We start from the raw sequence: 17,887 nt of genomic DNA, 5'->3' as shown, positions 1-17,887 counted from the left end.
TTGAAGGCTCTAGCAGACAAATGAAGGTTTGCTTCACGTGCTGCAGCCACGGAGCTCTCAGGACATTGTGCTCCTAATCGGGGTCACTGGTTAGTCACACTCCTCCACACCGTAATGAGAAATCTGTTATGGGTGCATTTCTTGGCTCTTTGCTTTTGGAGAGCCATGCTGGAGCCCAGCCCAGCAGGCTTGGGGTTGGCTTGAGGTGCAGGGCAGGGATTGGTTCTCAGCAGTGCATTTCAGGCTTGCAGACACAGGTCTGGCAGGGGATGGGGAGGAGTAGCCAGCAGACCTTTGCTTTGGGACAGGTTGCTGCTCTGGATAACCCCAGGGACCAGAAAGCACTGCTCCCTTTTGTACCCCTTTGCCCTTCATGGCAAAATGTGCAGGGGTGAGCCTGGAGCTTGCTGAACACCACACATCTCTTAGCAAACTGTGTGAAATAGACTTGCCTGCTGCCACATGGGAGAGCAAACAGTGAGGAGCTGCCTGCTGCAATTTACCAAGCCTTTTTGCTGCTGTTAGCAGTGGCATTGCTGTTTGTAGCCCATGGTTTGCACGTAAGGTTTCCGTTCTCTGGAGGCTCCTCTATAGCTGCTGGAAAAATTGGGGCCCTGTTGTATCAGCTTGGATTATGCCACTTAAAAATGAATGGAAGAGGAACAGGTGACCTGACTTAAAGCAGAGGGAACAGAGATGCTGACAGATTTAATCTTTTTAGAGGGGTTCGTGCATCCCTTTGTGCCATTTCCAGGCATGTTGAGCCTTTGGAGACTGACAAAGTGCTCTTGTTTACACTCCTAGGATGAAGAGAGTGTAATGGGAAAGAGCATTAAGGATACGAGGAGGTTGTTTTGATGCTGCCAACCTGAAAGTGTGCTCGTGTTTGATGGATTTTCTTTTAAACTCTGGGGTTCAGCAAAATGTATTAACATGAGCTTAAAAGATCATGCAGTTCTTGGAAATTCTCTGTGTTCAGGTGCTCTGCAGTTTATATTTGGGAATACTAAAGCTGTTGCCCGAACTGGGGCCTTATATTAAATCATTTTTCAAACTTTTCCAGAAAGAAGAGGTTTTTCATCGTCATTTATTGAACTGAAAAACACCACTTGGCATTCAGCTGGTGTGAGAATTCACTGCAACTGCAGCAGTGAGCAGCAGGATGCTTTAAACACATTATAACTATTGAAGTGAAAGAAAGTTCTCATGGCAGTTGAGAATACGCCGAGGTTAAAATAGGGCATGTATTTTGTACGTCCCTTCTCGGGCTGACACCATAGCAAGGTATGTGCACGCATGGCTCCGGCATTGCCAGGCTGTGGGCAGTTGTTTTGGTCAAGGAAGCTGACATCTGGCTTCGCTCTTCCTCTTACCTGTTATTAATCTGGGCTATGAGTGTGGCACAGGGTAAGGGGGAGCCCGTGCTTCTCAGGGTTGTGGCATTTCCTCATCTTTTGTTTCTCATTCTGTGTGTTGTTCCCTAGTGGAGTAAAGGAGCAGAAAAAGGAAGCGATTTCGAAGTGCAGCTGGCAGGACCAGCTAGTTCCTGTGTTCTCTCACACTGTCACCTTCCAGGATAAAATGAGGCGAAAATCAGACTTGCAGGTTGAAACATTTCATTTACTGTTCTTGGACTGCAGTGGGGCATGGAAAAGGGAGGAATTGCAGTTCAGGCTCGTTTATATCATATAGTCTTCTCTTAACTTTTGCATCATACCAAGTTTGTGTTTCTCAGCAGGGTCAGAGTTCCTAACTTGCCTCCCTTTCTTCTGTTCCCAGCCTTGGCACGCTTTTTCCAGCAGCCGGAGTCGCAAACAGTGGAAGAAAATGGCATGGCTCGGTTTGAGTGCCGGATCGAAGGCTTGCCTTCCCCTGTCATCACGTGGGAGAAGGATCACAGAGCCGTTCCAGAGGAGCCCAGGTGATGCCCTGATTCTTTTCCCATTTCTTTGAGGAGAAGAGAAAAAAAAAATCCCAAATTTGACCACTTAAGATGTGAAAGGCCTTCACAGAAAGGTACGATGAGGAGAGAAATGGTATGAATCAGTTTTCAACTGAAAGCTAAGAGCTGTAAGAGCAGCACTTGCTGGAGACGAGTGCAAATGAGTTGATAAAACACAAAAACAAAGTAAGTCTTCCCCCAAACATCCTCCAACCTACCGATAAAAGCCCAAACAAACAGCCAAAAATAGCAACGAGAACAAAACCATTCCCTCTTTTGTTACTTCTCTTCTTCCTCAGCCTTTGCCACAGTGGACCCGAGTACTCAGTCTATAATAGTTTTGTAGAAATGAAATTGGGTAGAAATTGGCTAATGAGCAAAGTAATTAAATGAGACCTGTGCCTCAATTCTCTGGTGGTCTGGAAGGTCTGCACGCAAGGATGCACAATTTCAGCATGGTTTTTATCAGCCACTTACTCCTCATCCAGAGAGTTCAAGGGAAATGAAGACACGAGCTGAAGAGCGGGCCGTGTAAATGTGAGTGGAGAATCGTGGCAGTTCTGAAAGCACAGATCCTGAACCCTGGGATGGCCCACGTGTGTGCGGAGCAGAGTGCTGCAGTAGGGGCTGCCTGGGGCAGGTCTTGTGCAAAGTTCAGTGAGGAAGAAACCTTGTGGGGCATTGGATCCTGGCTTGAGGAGCGTTTCCCCAGCTGGCTGTGTGATGTGGGGCTGGCTGTACCTGGCAGAACCCTGGTGTCATTCTTCGTTAGTTTCAGTAGTGATTTTAAAGCCGTGCATTTTCTTCACTGTTCTCCCACCCAGGTTCGTCTCAGTGTTAATGGTTCCTCTGGAGCTCTGTGTGTTGCTCAGTAACCATTTATTTTATTCAGTGTATGGGGGCCATCTAGTAAAGGACCCTGAATTTTGTTTTTAGGGGAAAGAGTAAAGAGTCCTGCAGCATGGAAGTTGCTTTTAGTAGTGAAAGTCAGTTAGAGATGGGAGAAGGGAATAAACCATAAGCTGGGTACTAGCTGATCTGTAGACATCAGCCCTGCATGGGATTGGTGACTGTGTTGTCCTTTAGTTTCTAAAAGCCCATTTTTGTTCTCATTTTGTTGTCCTTTTTGTGGAAAGGGGATGGAAAGGAGACGGGGATGAGGACTCAGGAATAATTTTCCAATCAAAACAGTTTCTGTTACATCCTCAATTCTGAAGTGTGGCATCTGACAGTTCTGGGGCTCATACAAAGCTGGTGCTTTGTAACGAGACAAAAATTAATTAATAAAAAAGCAAAGGGGGAAAAAAAGCAAGACAAAACAAAAGAAGGGATGGCTGAGGGAAGTGTGCCGCAGATAGGGCAATGGCTTTTTAATGAGACAGCTGGATGGATGTCATGAAATTACTTGCTCAGAGATTGCTTTCAACACAGGCAGCCTGAAAATTGTTTTCCTTGTAAAAACCAGAGCGTAATCTCTAGCTGCAGATCTTGCTTTTTAAATCATGTTTCAGCTAATACGCTTTTTCAGAAGGATTTGCTTTGTTGTTGTTGTTGTCTGGTTGTTGTTGTTGGGTTTAATATAACCGGCTTTGGAAGGAATGAAGCGAATTCCAGGAAACACTGCTGCCAAGCAGACCTCTGTCATCCCTACCCCTGCTGAAGGAGCAGGTCCTGGTCCGGCCCCTGCTCAGCAGGGACTCCCTCCTGTGCACACATCTGATGTGGGAACGCAGTCGTTTGGGCAGGCAGGCGTCAAGGCAGTGACTTCATGATCTGAAACAGCGCTGTTGGATGCACACAAACCAGGCTTCAGGGCTGTAGATTCAGCCTTTCAGATAATGCTCTTACATTGGTGCTCGTGGTTTCTTTTATGCCAGGTAAAACAATCACAGTAAACTGATAAAACTGATCAGAGCTTTTTTTTTTCTTCTCATGTCAGTCTTGCACACAGGCTCCAGTGTGGTGTCACCTTGAAAGTACTGAAGGCTGAGCTTGAAAAATGCTGAAGTGCTTCTTCACTTTTTGGGTTGTTTAGGGATGTTTTCAAAGCCCTTTTCCCACCCTTTTGAAGCTTAGGAGAGAATCCAGTTTTTCCATGGGAGTAAGACAGAATTATTTTGCAACTCTGGCTCTGGAGCACTTTACAAAAAAAAAATCCAAATTGTGGATTGTTTTCTGTAGAGCCAAAATGAATGCTTGCTGAAAACTGAGATCTTTATGGGTCTGCACATAAACATGTCCCTCAGAGTGCATGATCTGCAATCAGTGTCTGGCAGCAGCATAGGGGAGAAGGTAAGACAGGGCACAGTAGGATCACAAGGAGCTTGAAGAAGCTTTGTAAACTTGTGGAATAGCTTGAAGGCACTTCTGGGTATTTTATGTTTCACATTCTCATTAATTACCTGGATGGTGGGACAGAGCTCACCCTCAGCAAGTTCCAGGTGATAGAAACCTGAGGGAAGTTGCTGATTTGCATTGGGCTGCCATACAGGACTGGGACAGGCTGGAGAAATGGGTTCTCAGGAACCTAAGAGGCTTCAATACAGGGAACTGTCCCCAGGGAAATTCCTCCTGTGGGCCAGGGCAGGCTGGGGAATGACTGGCACGGTTCTCATCTGTGTGTGTAAATACCTCAAGTGAGAAGGAAGGAGTGAGGAGCCAGCAGAAGAGGCAAGAGGGCACAAAATGAAATTTGGGAAATTCTGTTTAAATATGAGAGAAAAAAATTCTGCTCTGCAAAGATGGTCAACCATGGCAGAAGTTACCCAGGGTGGCTGTGGAGTCTCCATCTCAGAGATGCTCAGAGCATTCCTGACCATGGCCCTGAGCATCCTGGTCTAGGTGAGCCTTACTTCAGAAGAAGGCTGTGGATGTTTTTTCAGAGGTTCCCCCCATCCTCCCTGATTCTGTGATACAGAATTGGAAACTCTTTCGTGTGGCTGCGAGTTGCTTTGCGTAGTGCTTGAAATATGTTGATATTAATTACAGACTCAAAGAGCAGATGCACGACAAAAATAAATACCATCGCAGTGGGAAGCTTTCCCTCCAGTGCTGAGAGGATGCAAATATTTGCCTTCTTCCTCTTGTGCCCTAATGAGGCATCCTCATAAGGGTTTTCAGGGTGCCTCCTTCTCTAGGGTCTGTGGAACTTGATCCTGAGAAAAGTATCCTGGAAACAGTGCAAGCAGGGCTGTAGGGGTCTGGGGCAGTTGCCCTTGCTTACATGGGAAGCTTCAGCAAGGCTGTGTTCTTAAATCAGGATGTAGGATGGTGCATGAAGTGATGGATTGGTCACAGGAGGAGCTCTGTTAGGTTCTCCACATCTGCTGTGCAGTGAACAAGAAGTGGAGAGCTCGGACTGTGGCAGATGAGGTCCAGGCTGGGCACTAGACTTGCAGAGGGGATATTCTCTCTGAAACAGACTGCTTGGGGCGGGCATGCCATTTCCATTGCTAGAGATGTAAGGCCTTGCAGGAATGGGTGAGCTGCTGTTGGTGACCATGGCTTCAGCGTGGGGTGGAGCATCTCCTAAGGTCCTTTTGATTCCATGCTCCTGGCCTTCCAGCTGGGCTCCCCTCCTGGAGAACCACATTTACTAATATCAGGGCTACTTTTGGGAATCTTTGAGGATGGAAGGGGCTGGCATCCATGGCTGTAACTTGTCTTTGTGCTGTTGCTGTGGAATAGCTGCTGTCTTTCCCCTTAGCAATTGTCTTTGAATGTGTCCTGTTCATAATGAAGACTGATAACCTAGAGCTGCCTGTCAAAGCTCGGCAGCTCTGTTTATAGAGGTTTGCAATTAAAAATGGATCTCATATATAATTAAAAAGGATCACGTAGGCTTTGCGCCTTGCATTCAAGAATAAAGAGGCTGCCATCTAGGAATCCAGGCAGAAAATGGAGATGCTGACAGCCAGCTCCTACTTTTATGCTAATTGCTAATCATCTGCTTTGTTCAGTATAATGCAGCAAGGACTGTGTTCATGTTGTGAGCCATGTAGCCATTGCACTCCTTGGAGGTGTTCCCCAGAAGCACCCCATGGGCAAATGGGAGATACTGAATGCCTGGGTGTAAGTTTGCCAGCACGTGAAAGCCAGGAGCTCTTGGGAGAACAAAAGTAATCAACACAACCCAGGAATGGCATGGTTTCAAGCAGCTGCTCTCTGCAGGAGCATTGTCCTGGCTGCTTTGGGCTGTGAAGGTGCATCTGTGTGTCACTTGGTCCATTGGCATACATGAGATGCAGCAGGAAAAAGATTCTTTGCAGTGTTTTTTTTTCCTCTGGCTACCAGTCTTTCATGAAAAGTAAGTAGTGAGGCTGTTCACAGCAGACTCTGTGTACAAAGTCACTTGCACACTTAGATGGCTACGAATCTGTAGGCAGGAATGTGTGTATATGTTATTTTCTGCAATGCTTTTGGTTTGTATCAGCAAAGCCCTGGTCTCCCAGAAGCTGTTCCTTTGTTGTGAAGGCTCCAGCACCATGGATGGGTCTGCAGCTGCTGCTTTTTAAGAGCCACTCCTTTCAGCTGCTAGGATGCCTCAGACCCACTCTGCTGTGGTTACCAGGACCTGCAAGTGATACCTCTGCAGGAGAAAAAGCAGAGATAAAAGGGCTTTGAGCTGACGAGTAGCTCAGGCAAGCCGTTTCCTGACTAATGCTCTCCCTTTTGTTCACTCAGGTTTATAACTCTTCCAAATGGTGTCCTCCAAATCGTTGACGTTCAGGAGAGTGATGCTGGGGTGTACCACTGCGTGGCCAGCAATGCTGCTCGGAAGCGCTACAGCAACGATGCAGTTCTCAGTGTCCTGAAAGGTAAGGTGCTGGCAGGGTCAGGTTGGTCAGGGCACGTGATCTTTAAGGTCCCTCCAAACCCAAGCCATTCTGTGATGACTGTGTGTGTTCTGGGTAAGTGGTGTATGAGGGCAAGGTGGAAGATGAGCAACAGCTGACGTGGGTAGAGGAAGAAAGCAAAAGAAGCGGTCAGAGGATGGAATAGTTAGCAGGGCTGTGTCTATCCCAGATTGCATAGTGGGCAGGGTCCAGAGGAGCAGCACACTGGCACCCAGCTAGCACCGCGTGCACGTGGCTGGCTCGCTGCCGAGCTGCGGGGAGGCTCCAGAGATCTCTGTGCCGTTTGTGAGCACTGTCATCTGGGATTTCTGCTGTTGATACAGACTGAGCAGGGCTTTGCATGCGAGCTGTCCTTTGCATCCCTATCTGGGCCTCAGCCTCCACGTGCATTTTTCTCTGTAAACCAAGAGTGTGGTGGGCAAGTCTGGGCAGGGGAAGGGAGCTGAGAGCCTTCATGCAGGGGGTCTCCAGCCCCAACATCTTTCCCAGTGTTGTATAATCCCCATGCTGCAGGTGGGTGAGATCACCAAATCTGGCTGAGCTGTCCCTGCTTTCAGGATGGTGTCCCTCTGCCACGTTGTTCTGCTGCTCGTGCTGAACCCAGCATGCTTATTTGGTAGATTTCACCTTGAAAGCTCTGTAATGCTTCCCTGCTCCTTTTGTCTTTGTTTAGGGTTTTCTTTTTTTTTTTTTTTGCTTGGCATTCTGCTACCAGTGTATTTTCACAGAGATGGCTTTGCTGTTCATCCATCAGCAGGGAGTGTAATTAACTGTGGAGCCTGAGAATACACCTCTGATCAATGGATTGTGTCATGGAGGTAATCTGTGTGGAATCTGCAGAGAATTCATGAGCAGCTGAATGCTCTGTATCTAATTGTCAGCCCTTGCCAGATCCTCTCTGTGTTTAACAAAGCTCAGAGGCGAGGAGAGCTCTTGCTATGGGCAGTTCCACATTGCAGAGACAGCTCTGCCATTGGGTCTGGTTTGATATTGATAAGTAATATTGATCAGGCTACAAAGGTGAATATGCTGTCCTTGACATCATAACTTGTTCTGCATAATTGCATCTTGTACTCTGCAGTGTTTAATCTGCTTTGCAAATGGAGGCAAGGGAAGAGGTTAAATGGGAAGCATTCCTTCTGGAGCAGCAGCCGGCCGAGCAGATTTCTGCCTGGAGTTCTCACCCAAATCTCACTTCTGCAGCACTACACCACCCGCTGGCTGCAAAAACAAATATGCGAGGTTGAGTTTTTCACCAGATTGAGCTGATAGTGATGAAAAACATGCCTGTTAAATCTCTGGGGATTTTTATAATTGGGGAAAAGTATCTCTGAGACAGATGGGAAGCTGTAGTGACCTGTGCAGGCCACTCGCTCCTCCAGCAGTGACTGGCATGGCATTGATCCTTTTTGATTTCAGCATGTTCCCATCAGGGGCACATTTCTGGATGCTTGAACTGGCTTGAAGAGGTTTTTTATTCCCTGTTCAGAAAGTAGCTGGTAGTAGTTGGAGCAAACTGGTAAGGCAGACCTCCTTTGGTTGGAGGAGATCAGAGAAGGGGTGTGGGTGAGTGAAAAGAAGAAAGGCTCAAGATACAGCTATTTAATATTTCTTGAGTTGCTTGTTCAGGCATTTCAGAGGCCAAACTATTCCACGTCTGCTGGCAGGAACAATAAAACAGTGCCATGCGGTGATGACCGAGTGTGAGTGCTCAGGATGGACTTCAGGGCTGTGCTGGTTGTAATGCAAACACTTCCTCTGGCACTGGGCAGGCAGGTCTCAGCCCTGGGAACTCCTGCTCCACACCTTTACCCCTACCAGGCATTGTGGGGCTGAGCTGGCTGTATGTAGCAAAAGAGTCTGTTTACCTATAGCTCATTTTCACTGAGAGGGTGGTGATGCACTGGGACAGGTTGCCCAGAGAAGTCGTGGATGCCCCAGCCCTGGAGGCATTCAAGGCAAGGCTGGATGTGGCTCTGGGCTGCCTGCTCTAGTGGTTGGTGACCAGGCCCCCCTGCAAAGGGGTTGAAACTAGATGATTCTTGAGGTCCTTTTCAACCCAGGCCATTCTGTGATTCTGCCCAGTTGTTCTTTCTGTCCCTCCCCATCCCCGCTGTTGGGTGATGGATGGGAGTTGTTCCTGTGAAAATGCCTTTAATAAAGGAGATGGAGAGACAGCAATTAGCAGGATCCCCTTCTATCACACTAAAACCCCACTAAACCCTCCCCGAAGTGTCATTTCCCTTGGTCGTGTGCCTTCCCCATCATGTGCTGAAGGCTGTGCTGTGTGTCAGCAGCCGTGCAGAGGCAGGGCAGAGCACGGCGGGCTCTGAGCTCTGCAGATGTTTGGGCTGTGCAGACTTCATGGTGCAAATTTCCAGACGTTCCCTGGGGAAGTGGTGTTGTGAGCAGCCAGAGAGCGGGACTCTGACTTTCAGCCCTGAGACAGAGGCTGCTGTAGGAATAGGAGCAGAGGGATAACTTGGATTTTCCCCTTGGATCTCCGCTGCTCCCAGCAGATGAAGCACGGAGCACATCTGGCAGTGCCATCCCTTCACCCTTCAGGTGCTTCTGCCTCAAGGAGGGGTAGCAGAAAGGTTTGGGCACCATGATGTGTGGTCTCAGTAGGTTGCTTTTGCCTGTTGCTCCACTTTTCCCCTCCGTGCTACACACAGTGCTTGCTCCTTGTGCCATTTCTTGGCCCTGCATCTGTTGAAGTGTGACCTACATGCCTGCAGAAAGGTAAACATCCTAGCAGCTTTAGATCATAACAGATCATAACCTTTTCCCCAGTCCAGGCTGGCTAGAGGCAGAGTGCCCAACAGCCTTCCTGGGACCCTGACAGGGTGTCATTGCAGCAGTGTTACCGTGGTGGTCTCATAACCACGACCCACGTGATCCTGTGCCTGCACCAAAATAATAAACACAGGAATGGGGAGTACAGATCTGTGTGTGGATGCAGCAGGGCTGGGGGCTGGAGTCAGCAGGCCCCCGAGGAGTCTTCCAGCAGATGAGCACGTCCTCCCTGAGCTGGGATTTAGTACTGTGTTATTAGAGATGACACCACGAGATTGCCGTTGGCAGAACATCATTTACGTTGACAGTTGTAGCAGCTTGCTGCAGCAGCGTCCCAGGAAATGTGTTTCTCAGTCAAGTATTTGTATGAAATACGATAACAGGGACAGAGCTTGGAGGCAGCTGTGGAACACCTTTGCATTCTGTGTTCTTTTGGTGTTCCTGTTGCAGTGGATTATTTGTGGGCGTTGAGGGAGAGCCAGGCTGTGGCTGCTGGCACCTGGGTGGCTTCTGCCCCAGATGCTGCAGGAGAACACAGCTAGGGGATGGGGCTAACTTTGGGGCTCACTGGGAAGGTGGTGATGAAGTGAGCAGCACTCACAGTTGGCCACCACCTCGCGGAAACAGACGTGCTGTTACCACAAGTGGGCTTTCAGTCCCTGCATGTGTGAATGACGTGCGGGATGCCGGGCTGGCTGTCAGCCTGAGCCCTGCCGACACGCGCTGTGCTCCCATCACCGCCTGGGACTCTGCAGAAGTGGGGATCCCATCTCCAGCCTGCAGCTGCTGTGTCCCTGTTCCTTGTCTCTTCCACTGAACGTTGTCCTCTGCCACTCTTCCTGTGAAGCATCCTGGTTTTCTTCTCCCTCTGGCTCTTAAGCAGGGAATTGCTCTGCACTTGGCATCCCAAATTCTCCCCCACGAGGACTTGGTTTTGCACGCATTTCCACGCTCCAGGTTTCTGCAGGTAGCTGAAGCTGTTTGTGTGCTGGATGTGCTGGATTGTGAAAAATGCTCTTCCTTTGTGGTAGAAGATGTAAGCCAAGTGAAGTATGAATTCAGAGGATGGCAAGATGAAGGAGATGTACAGCTCTTCTAGTTTAATAAATGAACCTATAAACTAAAAGTGACCTTCTTCCTAAAACAAGCTGCAAATGTTCATTCTGTCTCCTTTTACTGAGCCTAGCAATGCCTATGACTTCAAGCAGACGTGGAGCAGGACTGAGACCACAGATTTTTGGAGAAACTTGTGAGAGAGCTAATGCAGACACCCACCCAAACACCCAGCTCTCTCCTTGGCTGGGGGTCAGTTTGGGGCCAGCACACATCACACCATGTGGATTGCTGAGAGAGGACTTCCCATAGCTTGAGCGTCAGCAGCCTGTTCCCCAGAGCCGGAGGGGGAATTTCAGATCAGCTGTCTGTGAAGTTCTGCAGGGCTATGATATGCTGTGCTCCTGACAGCTCCAGCAGCCCACGGTGACAGAGGGTTTGATAGAAAACTCAGAGCCCTCACCTCCTATTAAGCAGAACAGCTAAACCAGGGGTTGGCACCAAAGTGAGTGGCAACGGAGGTGTCAAGGATAATCGAGCAGAACAAGAGATGTAAGGCGGGGAAGAGGTGAGCTGTTCCCAGGTCCTGAGGGCAAACTGGTCTCCCCCACACAGCACTTTGGCCAACTTTGGGGTTGGCTCAGCTCCCGTGTCAACGGGCAGCTCTGCCTGCAGAGATGGGGGCCAGCTGGATTTGGGAGTGGTTTGGAAGTCCTCCTTGTCCTCCACCTGCAGCTCTTAATAAATCCACATGTACTGCACTTCTGAGGCTTTTTGAAATAAGAGCTGGTGTTTGGTAAGGCTCTGGTTGAAGCTGCAGGCTGCAGGCAGCTCTCCTCTGGGAGTCCTTTGGTACTGCTGGATCCCTGTGGCACATCACAGCAGCACTGCAGGACCACACCTGGGCTCTCCTGGGGCACGTGAAGCAGCTGTACCTGCCTGCTGAGCCTGGGAGGCAGCTAAGAATAGAGATAATAATTAGGTCAGCAGCTTGCAAAGGGCTGTGGGACAGCAAGGTGGATGCGGTCGGGTTCCTGATGGCACTTGTTAATTATTAACTGCCTGTGTTACTGCAGAGCCTTGGCTGCTGGCTGTGCCCTGCGGTGCTTACAGCATCTTAACAGCTCAAGTGAGGATGCTGTGTGTGTCCAGAGACACAGCAAAGCTTGTGGTCCCATTTCTTTAGATGTGGCTCTGTCTAAAGTCCCATCAGCAAGAGATGCTCTTGCCCAGCTCAGTGTCCAGTGCAGCCAAGGAGCAATGAATTGTGGATGCAAGTGAAAAGCAGGAAAGAAGGAAGGGACTGGGGGCAGGTGATGTTACTGAGCTCTGTATCTTTGTGCACTGCCTGAGACAGATTGGGAATCGCTGCAGCACTCCAGCAAGTGTCCAACTGAAGCTGTTTGACACAAAATATGGATATTGCTAATGATCTTTCCCCATAGAAAGCCAGCTTTCCTTCCAGACTTCTCCTAGAAAAACAGATTTGCATTGTCCTGAGTTAATGCAGATGCATCCATCTGCTTTTAGCTCTTCCTTCCAAGTTGGCAGTCGTCGTTTGCTGCCAGACTGTGTTATTGTAGGATCCCAGCGTGTTGTGTGTTTGAAGCATAGTTTGTAGGAAGCATTCTGTGTACCTGGCATCAGGAGACCCCACCACGAGGTAATTTCTCTTTTCAAAGCTGTGCGTGATGGTAACATGAGTGCCCACGGCTGGCAGCAGGAGTGGGACAAAGCACAAGCCTTGGTGACAAAGAAAGCAGGCTGTGTCCTTCTGCACAGCCCGGGGCCTCCAGCCTGTTCCCTCTCTGCTGTCGCTGGAGGTACAGATTACATGAATTGCAAATAGATCCGATGTTGCAAGTAGATCTGAATTGCAAATAGGTCTGATGAAATAGGTGTCAGTCCCTGTGAAATGTCAGCCCCTGAGCACAGGCAGGAAGTTAGTGGAGTGAAATGGCTCCGGGCACTGACACACGCTGGGCTGACAGAGAAAGGAGGTGTTTCAGGGCTCGTGAATGTGTGAATGAGGCAGAAAGGCCTTCTGTTGACCGTGTCTCTATCTCTTTTCTGTAGGAAGGGTAGCAAAGCATCTTTGCCTACCTTACAGTTTGTTTTTCTTGGAGGTTTCTCCAGCATCCTGGAAATGGGATACGTTGTCCTGGAGAAGGCCTCTGGGAAAGGGCTGGATGGTGTCAGGATGTGTGACGAGTCCACCCCGTGCTGTGCCACAGGTGTTCTCCCTTGTGCTCCATGCAGGGCTGACCCCTTTGACCTGGGAGTGATATTGCCTGCAGCTCTGGCCAGGCAGGTGCAGACAGGCAAGTTTTTTTGCCTGCACACTAGCCTGAAGGCAGAGCCAAAACATGGACAGGCTGCTTTGCTAGCACAGAGCAGTCGTCAGCTAACTAACCATACTTGTGAGCATCTCTGTTAGGTGGTGAAAGCAGCTACAGGACAGCCTTTGTGTCCCGTGCTCTGCTCTGAAGCCCCTCTGTCACACTTCAATTACACACAGAGCTGGTATAATCAGTTATGATGGTTAAAGAAATGTGGGAATGTTTCCGCTGAATCCCAAAGGCTGGCAGGCTTGGGGCCCCAGGGCTGCTTGGGTTAAGCTGTCTGGGTTGTGGGGTGGGTTAGGGCAGGGAGCTGGGCTGGGCTCTGCCTTCTGCAGAGGGTTTGGGATACCCTGAGGGCACCGCTGCTGCTTTCCTTTCTTCTGCAGTCCTCTGGTCTGACCTGGGGGTTAAATCCTGCTGCGCACAGAGGGACTTTCTGACAAGGAGTTTCGCGTGAAGGTCTGTGAAAAGGTGCCAAGATTGGTTAAAAGCTTATTAAATGATAGTTCTTATCTGCAGCGCTGACACTATCAGTGATGCTTGAACACTTGAGGTCATTGCCTTCTGCCTCTCAGAGCTCTATGCAGCATATCTTCAGGCTTCCTCAGAAGCAGGCACACAGCCCCGGCTCCTCAGCCCCTCTGCTCACTGGGCCCTCCAGCAGGAAAGCAGAAGAGCCCCAGTGCTGGGCTCTCGGCTCCTGTTTATTTTGCCTGGCTCCTGCGCAGAGCAGGGAAATGTGGGCGCTTCCAAATGCTCGCTGGGGAAGCGAGCAGGCATTCCTCGTGCAGTCTGGCTGGCTCCAGTCCCTCTTGGCGTAACGAAGAGCAGTTCCAACTGCGTGTACGCAAACAGAGAGCCAATGTTGACAGCTTTAGAGGAGGAGGAGTGGTGGGCAAAGCATGCTCCGGCTGCTTTGCGGCAGAGCTGAACAGCCCCCGGATGGTATAAAGCTCTGTGCTCCGGATGATCCTTGGTTTGGGTGGGGGAGAGCACCCTAAAAATGCTGGGCAGTTCCTGGAAAGCTGCCACTGCTCAGCTTCTCCTGGGCATCTGGTTACCAGCAGTTTCTGAGCTGAAAAATCTCTCAGCTGTATGCAGTTGAGGGGAGTGAAAGAGGAGTGCCTGTTGGCCCCTCTGCCTGTCTGGGCTGGCACCGTGTGCTCCCAGGCTCCTCGTAGGGCATGAGTTGCTGGGGAAAGCCTTTCCCAGGCTGTTCCTCTCAAGCCAAGCGAAAAGCAGCTCCTGGAGCAGCTCCTCCTGCTGCACTCAGCTCCATGGAGAGGCTCCGAGAGCCATGGCAGGTGCTGGTCTGCTGCCTGAGGACTGTGTCAAGGGAATAAATGAACACTCCCTGTCCAAACTCATTAATATACATATAAAGTCAAAGAAGTGTAATTTTGTCACTAAACTTTCCACCTCACTTTTGCAGACATTAAGGCAGCAGATTTCGTGCCTGCCTTTAGAAGAAGGCTGTGCTGTGTGTTTTGGGAGCTGTTAGCTGACTTGGTTGGGGATTTTGAGATAGCTGGAGACACGAGGGCTGCATGTGGAGGTCTCTTAATAGCTCTAAAAGTGATTGAATTTCTGCATTTTAATCATTTAAGTGTGTTTCTTTGTGCGATGTTTAAAGGTGACAGGCGATGTGTGCTGCAGCACTGGCTTGCTGAGGAGGAAGGCAGACTCCATCCCTGTTCCATAAGGCAGAGAGAAATTCTCCTGTGTCAGTTTTCCCATTACATTTACACGTCATTGTTTACAAAATATTTTGAGGATGTGAGGTGCTTTGTCAATGCAGACCCGATTTACTGAGCTCACTTATGTTACTGGGGAGAAGAGGAGCAGGTGGGCCAGTGTTGCAGTGTCATTTTCCATAAGAAACAGATTCCTTTTCAGCTGCTTTTCCAAGTTGGACTCGTGTCACTGCAGCCTCTGAGAAAAGAAGAAATGAGCATTTGTAGTGATGTCACTGATACTGCCCTCAAAGCAGATAAGTCAGTGTTGCAGTATCCACTTAAGCAAGCATCCTGCCTAGAGATTTTGCACATTGGTGATCTCCTGCTCTGGGTGCAGACCAGGAGTAGAAATAGATCGCAGATAACTTACCAGGGCAATGTGAACAGAGGAGGAAGACAGGTGTGGAGGGTGTTTTTCCCTTCTGTGGCTGCTGTCAGCACTGTCCCTGCATGATCCAGGAGATCTGTGAGCTGAGAGCTGGGAGTGGGACACGCTCAGCAAACACGGCGCCTGCATTTTTGAAGGTGTGTGCTTTGCTATGGGTAATTTGCTCCTTTATTGTCTGCAGAATAACAGCAGTGACAGCATTGACTTTCCCTAATGAACAGCTGCTCGGTGCTAGGATCTATTCCCAGAGGAGACTCGCAGGGATGAATAAGGTTTCATGCTCCTCCTCTGGAGAGGGTGAGAAAGTTCGCTGAGCAGAAGATTGTTGAGTGATCGTTGGGTATCTCCACATCTTGAACTGCTGACAGCTGAATGTGTCGCCATGTGAGCCATGGTCCACCTCCAGCAGTTCTGCCGAGGCAGGGTGTTTATGGAAGCAGGAGAAGACGTGTTAGTTCCCGACCAGAAGTCATCTCCTTGTTACTGCAAACAGCCATCACAAATTGGCTGAACAGAAACCATTTTCCTCCTGTTGCTCTGCCTGAATTGGTAGCGGATACTCTGCGCTGATGAGAGCGGGGAGGTGGGAGGAGAGAGCTGATGAATTATGGATGTGCTGGAGGCAGAGCTGGGTTGTACGCTCTGTGAGTTTGAGATCACTGCTGTATGTTATAACTCGAGCTCAAACTTCAAATAAACATTTTGTGCTTTGTTCCAAGCAGTTCCCCATGCTGCATCCCTTCACATGCTCACTTTCCCTTCTCTTTGAGACCGTACAGAATTGTTTCTTACATCGGATGGCTCATGTGCGGGGCTCTGCCTGGAGTGTTCCTGTGTGTTAAGCACTGTGAGGTGCCCCTAAGAGTGATGGTGTGAAGGAGTGGAGCACCTGAATTTAGCCCAACTCTGCTGACTTGTGATGGGAAGGCACAAAAACGCCTAAATGCTGTGAAATAGGCTGCAGTGAAAACCTAGGGGAACACTTGGAAGTGTTTCTGTGTATTGTCAGCAAGTGGCATCCCTTATGCTCAAATGGCATCCTTGTGTCTCCCTGTGCAGACACAGACATGGGTGCGGGGTGGCAAAACGTGCAGGAGCAGAGCCTTCATCTCAGTGTTTTCCAGTGCCCGGAGCACTGCTCATTCAGTACAATTGGTTCAGAAGGGCAACGAGTCTGTGAAGGCAGCGGTGACGGTGAGCTCTTCCAGGAATTGACAGCTTGTGCCTTGGGCTGTGCAGAGCTTTTGCCTACAGCAGCCTTGCTGCTTGGAGAGACAAAACAAAGCCAGGGGCTGGAAAGGACTCTCAAACCCCCAGTTCTGAATAGAAGCACTGTGGCAGCTTTTAGCACTGCGGAACAGACGGCATGGTGCAGGTGTGTTCAGTGACCTGTTTTGTTCCGGCAGTGAAAGATGTCTTAGAAACTGCTCCCTTTTCCTTTGGTTCTAACAATATTCCCTCTTGACCTGAAATTATTTCAGTAGCACTGGAGACAAAAACTCAAGTTACTCTTGCTTTCTGATGTTTGTCAGGTGGCACTGAGCAGAGCTTTTCCTGGTTAACTGAGTACTGACTGTTCTTGGGAACTCTTCAGACCAAACCGATTCCTGTCCATAGCAGTTAACCTGAGCTCCATCCTATCCAGCTGGCCTGTTGAGAAAGCAAGAGGAAAATGTGCTCTAAAGGATGCTGTGTAAGGGGATCTTGACTCGCAGGCTTGCACTGGTGATCCCACAGTGAAATGCAAAGCTGGAGAGAGCTGCCCCTGTTTACCAGAGGTGCAGGGGGACATCCATCCATGTACATGCTGAAGAATGTGCTGGAAAAGCAAACAGGACTGTTTACTTTTGCAGTATGATTTCAATACCAATCAGTGACAAACAGACCTGGCATCTGAAGAGTTTTCCCACTTGGTTTTTGAGGACAAGACCTGACTTGTGGCTGCCTCAGACCGGGATGGCTGAGCTGCTCTCAGTGCTGTCAGAGCCACGAGCCCTTGGTGCGTTCCCGTGGATGGGACTGATGACCAATTGTGGATTTTAGAGCTTTGTTGAACTTTGTAAAACAAAAGCTGTGGTTCTAAAGAAGCTTGCATTTCTTTGAGCCTCCAGCTTTTGTGTCTCTTGTGGAAGCTCTCAGGCCTGGTTTACATTTAGCCCATTTTCTGGCTCAGCAGTTCTCAAGCACAGTGCTGGTGCTGCAGGCCACAGCTCTGACATGTGTGGTGATGGGGTCCCCGAACCCCCAGTTTGACATGACTCCTTCCTGCCCCAGTTGTCCTGCTGCAGCTGGATGTGATGGCTGTTGGGCTGAAAGCATCTGCAGGTGCGAGTGATGTGCATAGCAAACGTAATAGAATGGAGCAAAGCCCTGGGCAGCACAGCCAGCTGTTTTTGCTGGTGTTTGCTCAGGGCTGGGGTGCAGCTCGGTGTGCCCGGCCGTGGCCCCAGCTGGGGGGGCCCTGGGCACTCCTCGGTCTCTGCTTCCATCTGCTGGACAAGCACAGGCTCCTGCTCTCCCTGCTCTGCCTTGGCTATTCTCCTTGCTGTTTCTAATACTCCCACTACAGGTGGAAATTCCTTTCGTGTCTGCATGGGCTGAAAGAAAATCATAGTGATGCCAGCTCTCTTTGGTAAGATCTGTGCATTGGGCAGAGGGCAGTGAGGCTGGAGGAGGGCTGAGCACGGCGTGTCGGGCGCTGCAGTGTGCTCACCTCCAAAAGACACAAGAGGCAGGTGCATTAAAAACAGAGCTAGGAGGGCACAGTGCTTTCC

The 17,887-nt window shown here is 49.6% G+C and overlaps 1 protein-coding gene across 1 annotated transcript in view; it reads left to right on the top strand.

The window, feature by feature from the left end:
* Window positions 1–17,887, top strand: part of IGDCC4 (immunoglobulin superfamily DCC subclass member 4) — a 70,159-nt gene that overhangs the window by 28,515 nt on the left and 23,757 nt on the right. Inside the window, exons 3-4 of the mRNA XM_065734356.1 lie at window positions 1,780–1,921; window positions 6,626–6,759. Coding sequence (XP_065590428.1) covers window positions 1,780–1,921; window positions 6,626–6,759 — 276 coding nt within the window. The remainder of the gene's footprint in view (window positions 1–1,779; window positions 1,922–6,625; window positions 6,760–17,887) is intronic.

Source organism: Cyrtonyx montezumae, unplaced genomic scaffold, assembly GCF_038088225.1.
Source record: "Cyrtonyx montezumae isolate F1298 unplaced genomic scaffold, pur_monq_1.0 scaffold_17, whole genome shotgun sequence".
Classification (NCBI taxonomy): domain Eukaryota; kingdom Metazoa; phylum Chordata; class Aves; order Galliformes; family Odontophoridae; genus Cyrtonyx; species Cyrtonyx montezumae.
The sequence above is the reverse complement of the archived record's forward strand: the minus strand, read 5'-3'. Positions and strand labels throughout refer to the sequence as shown.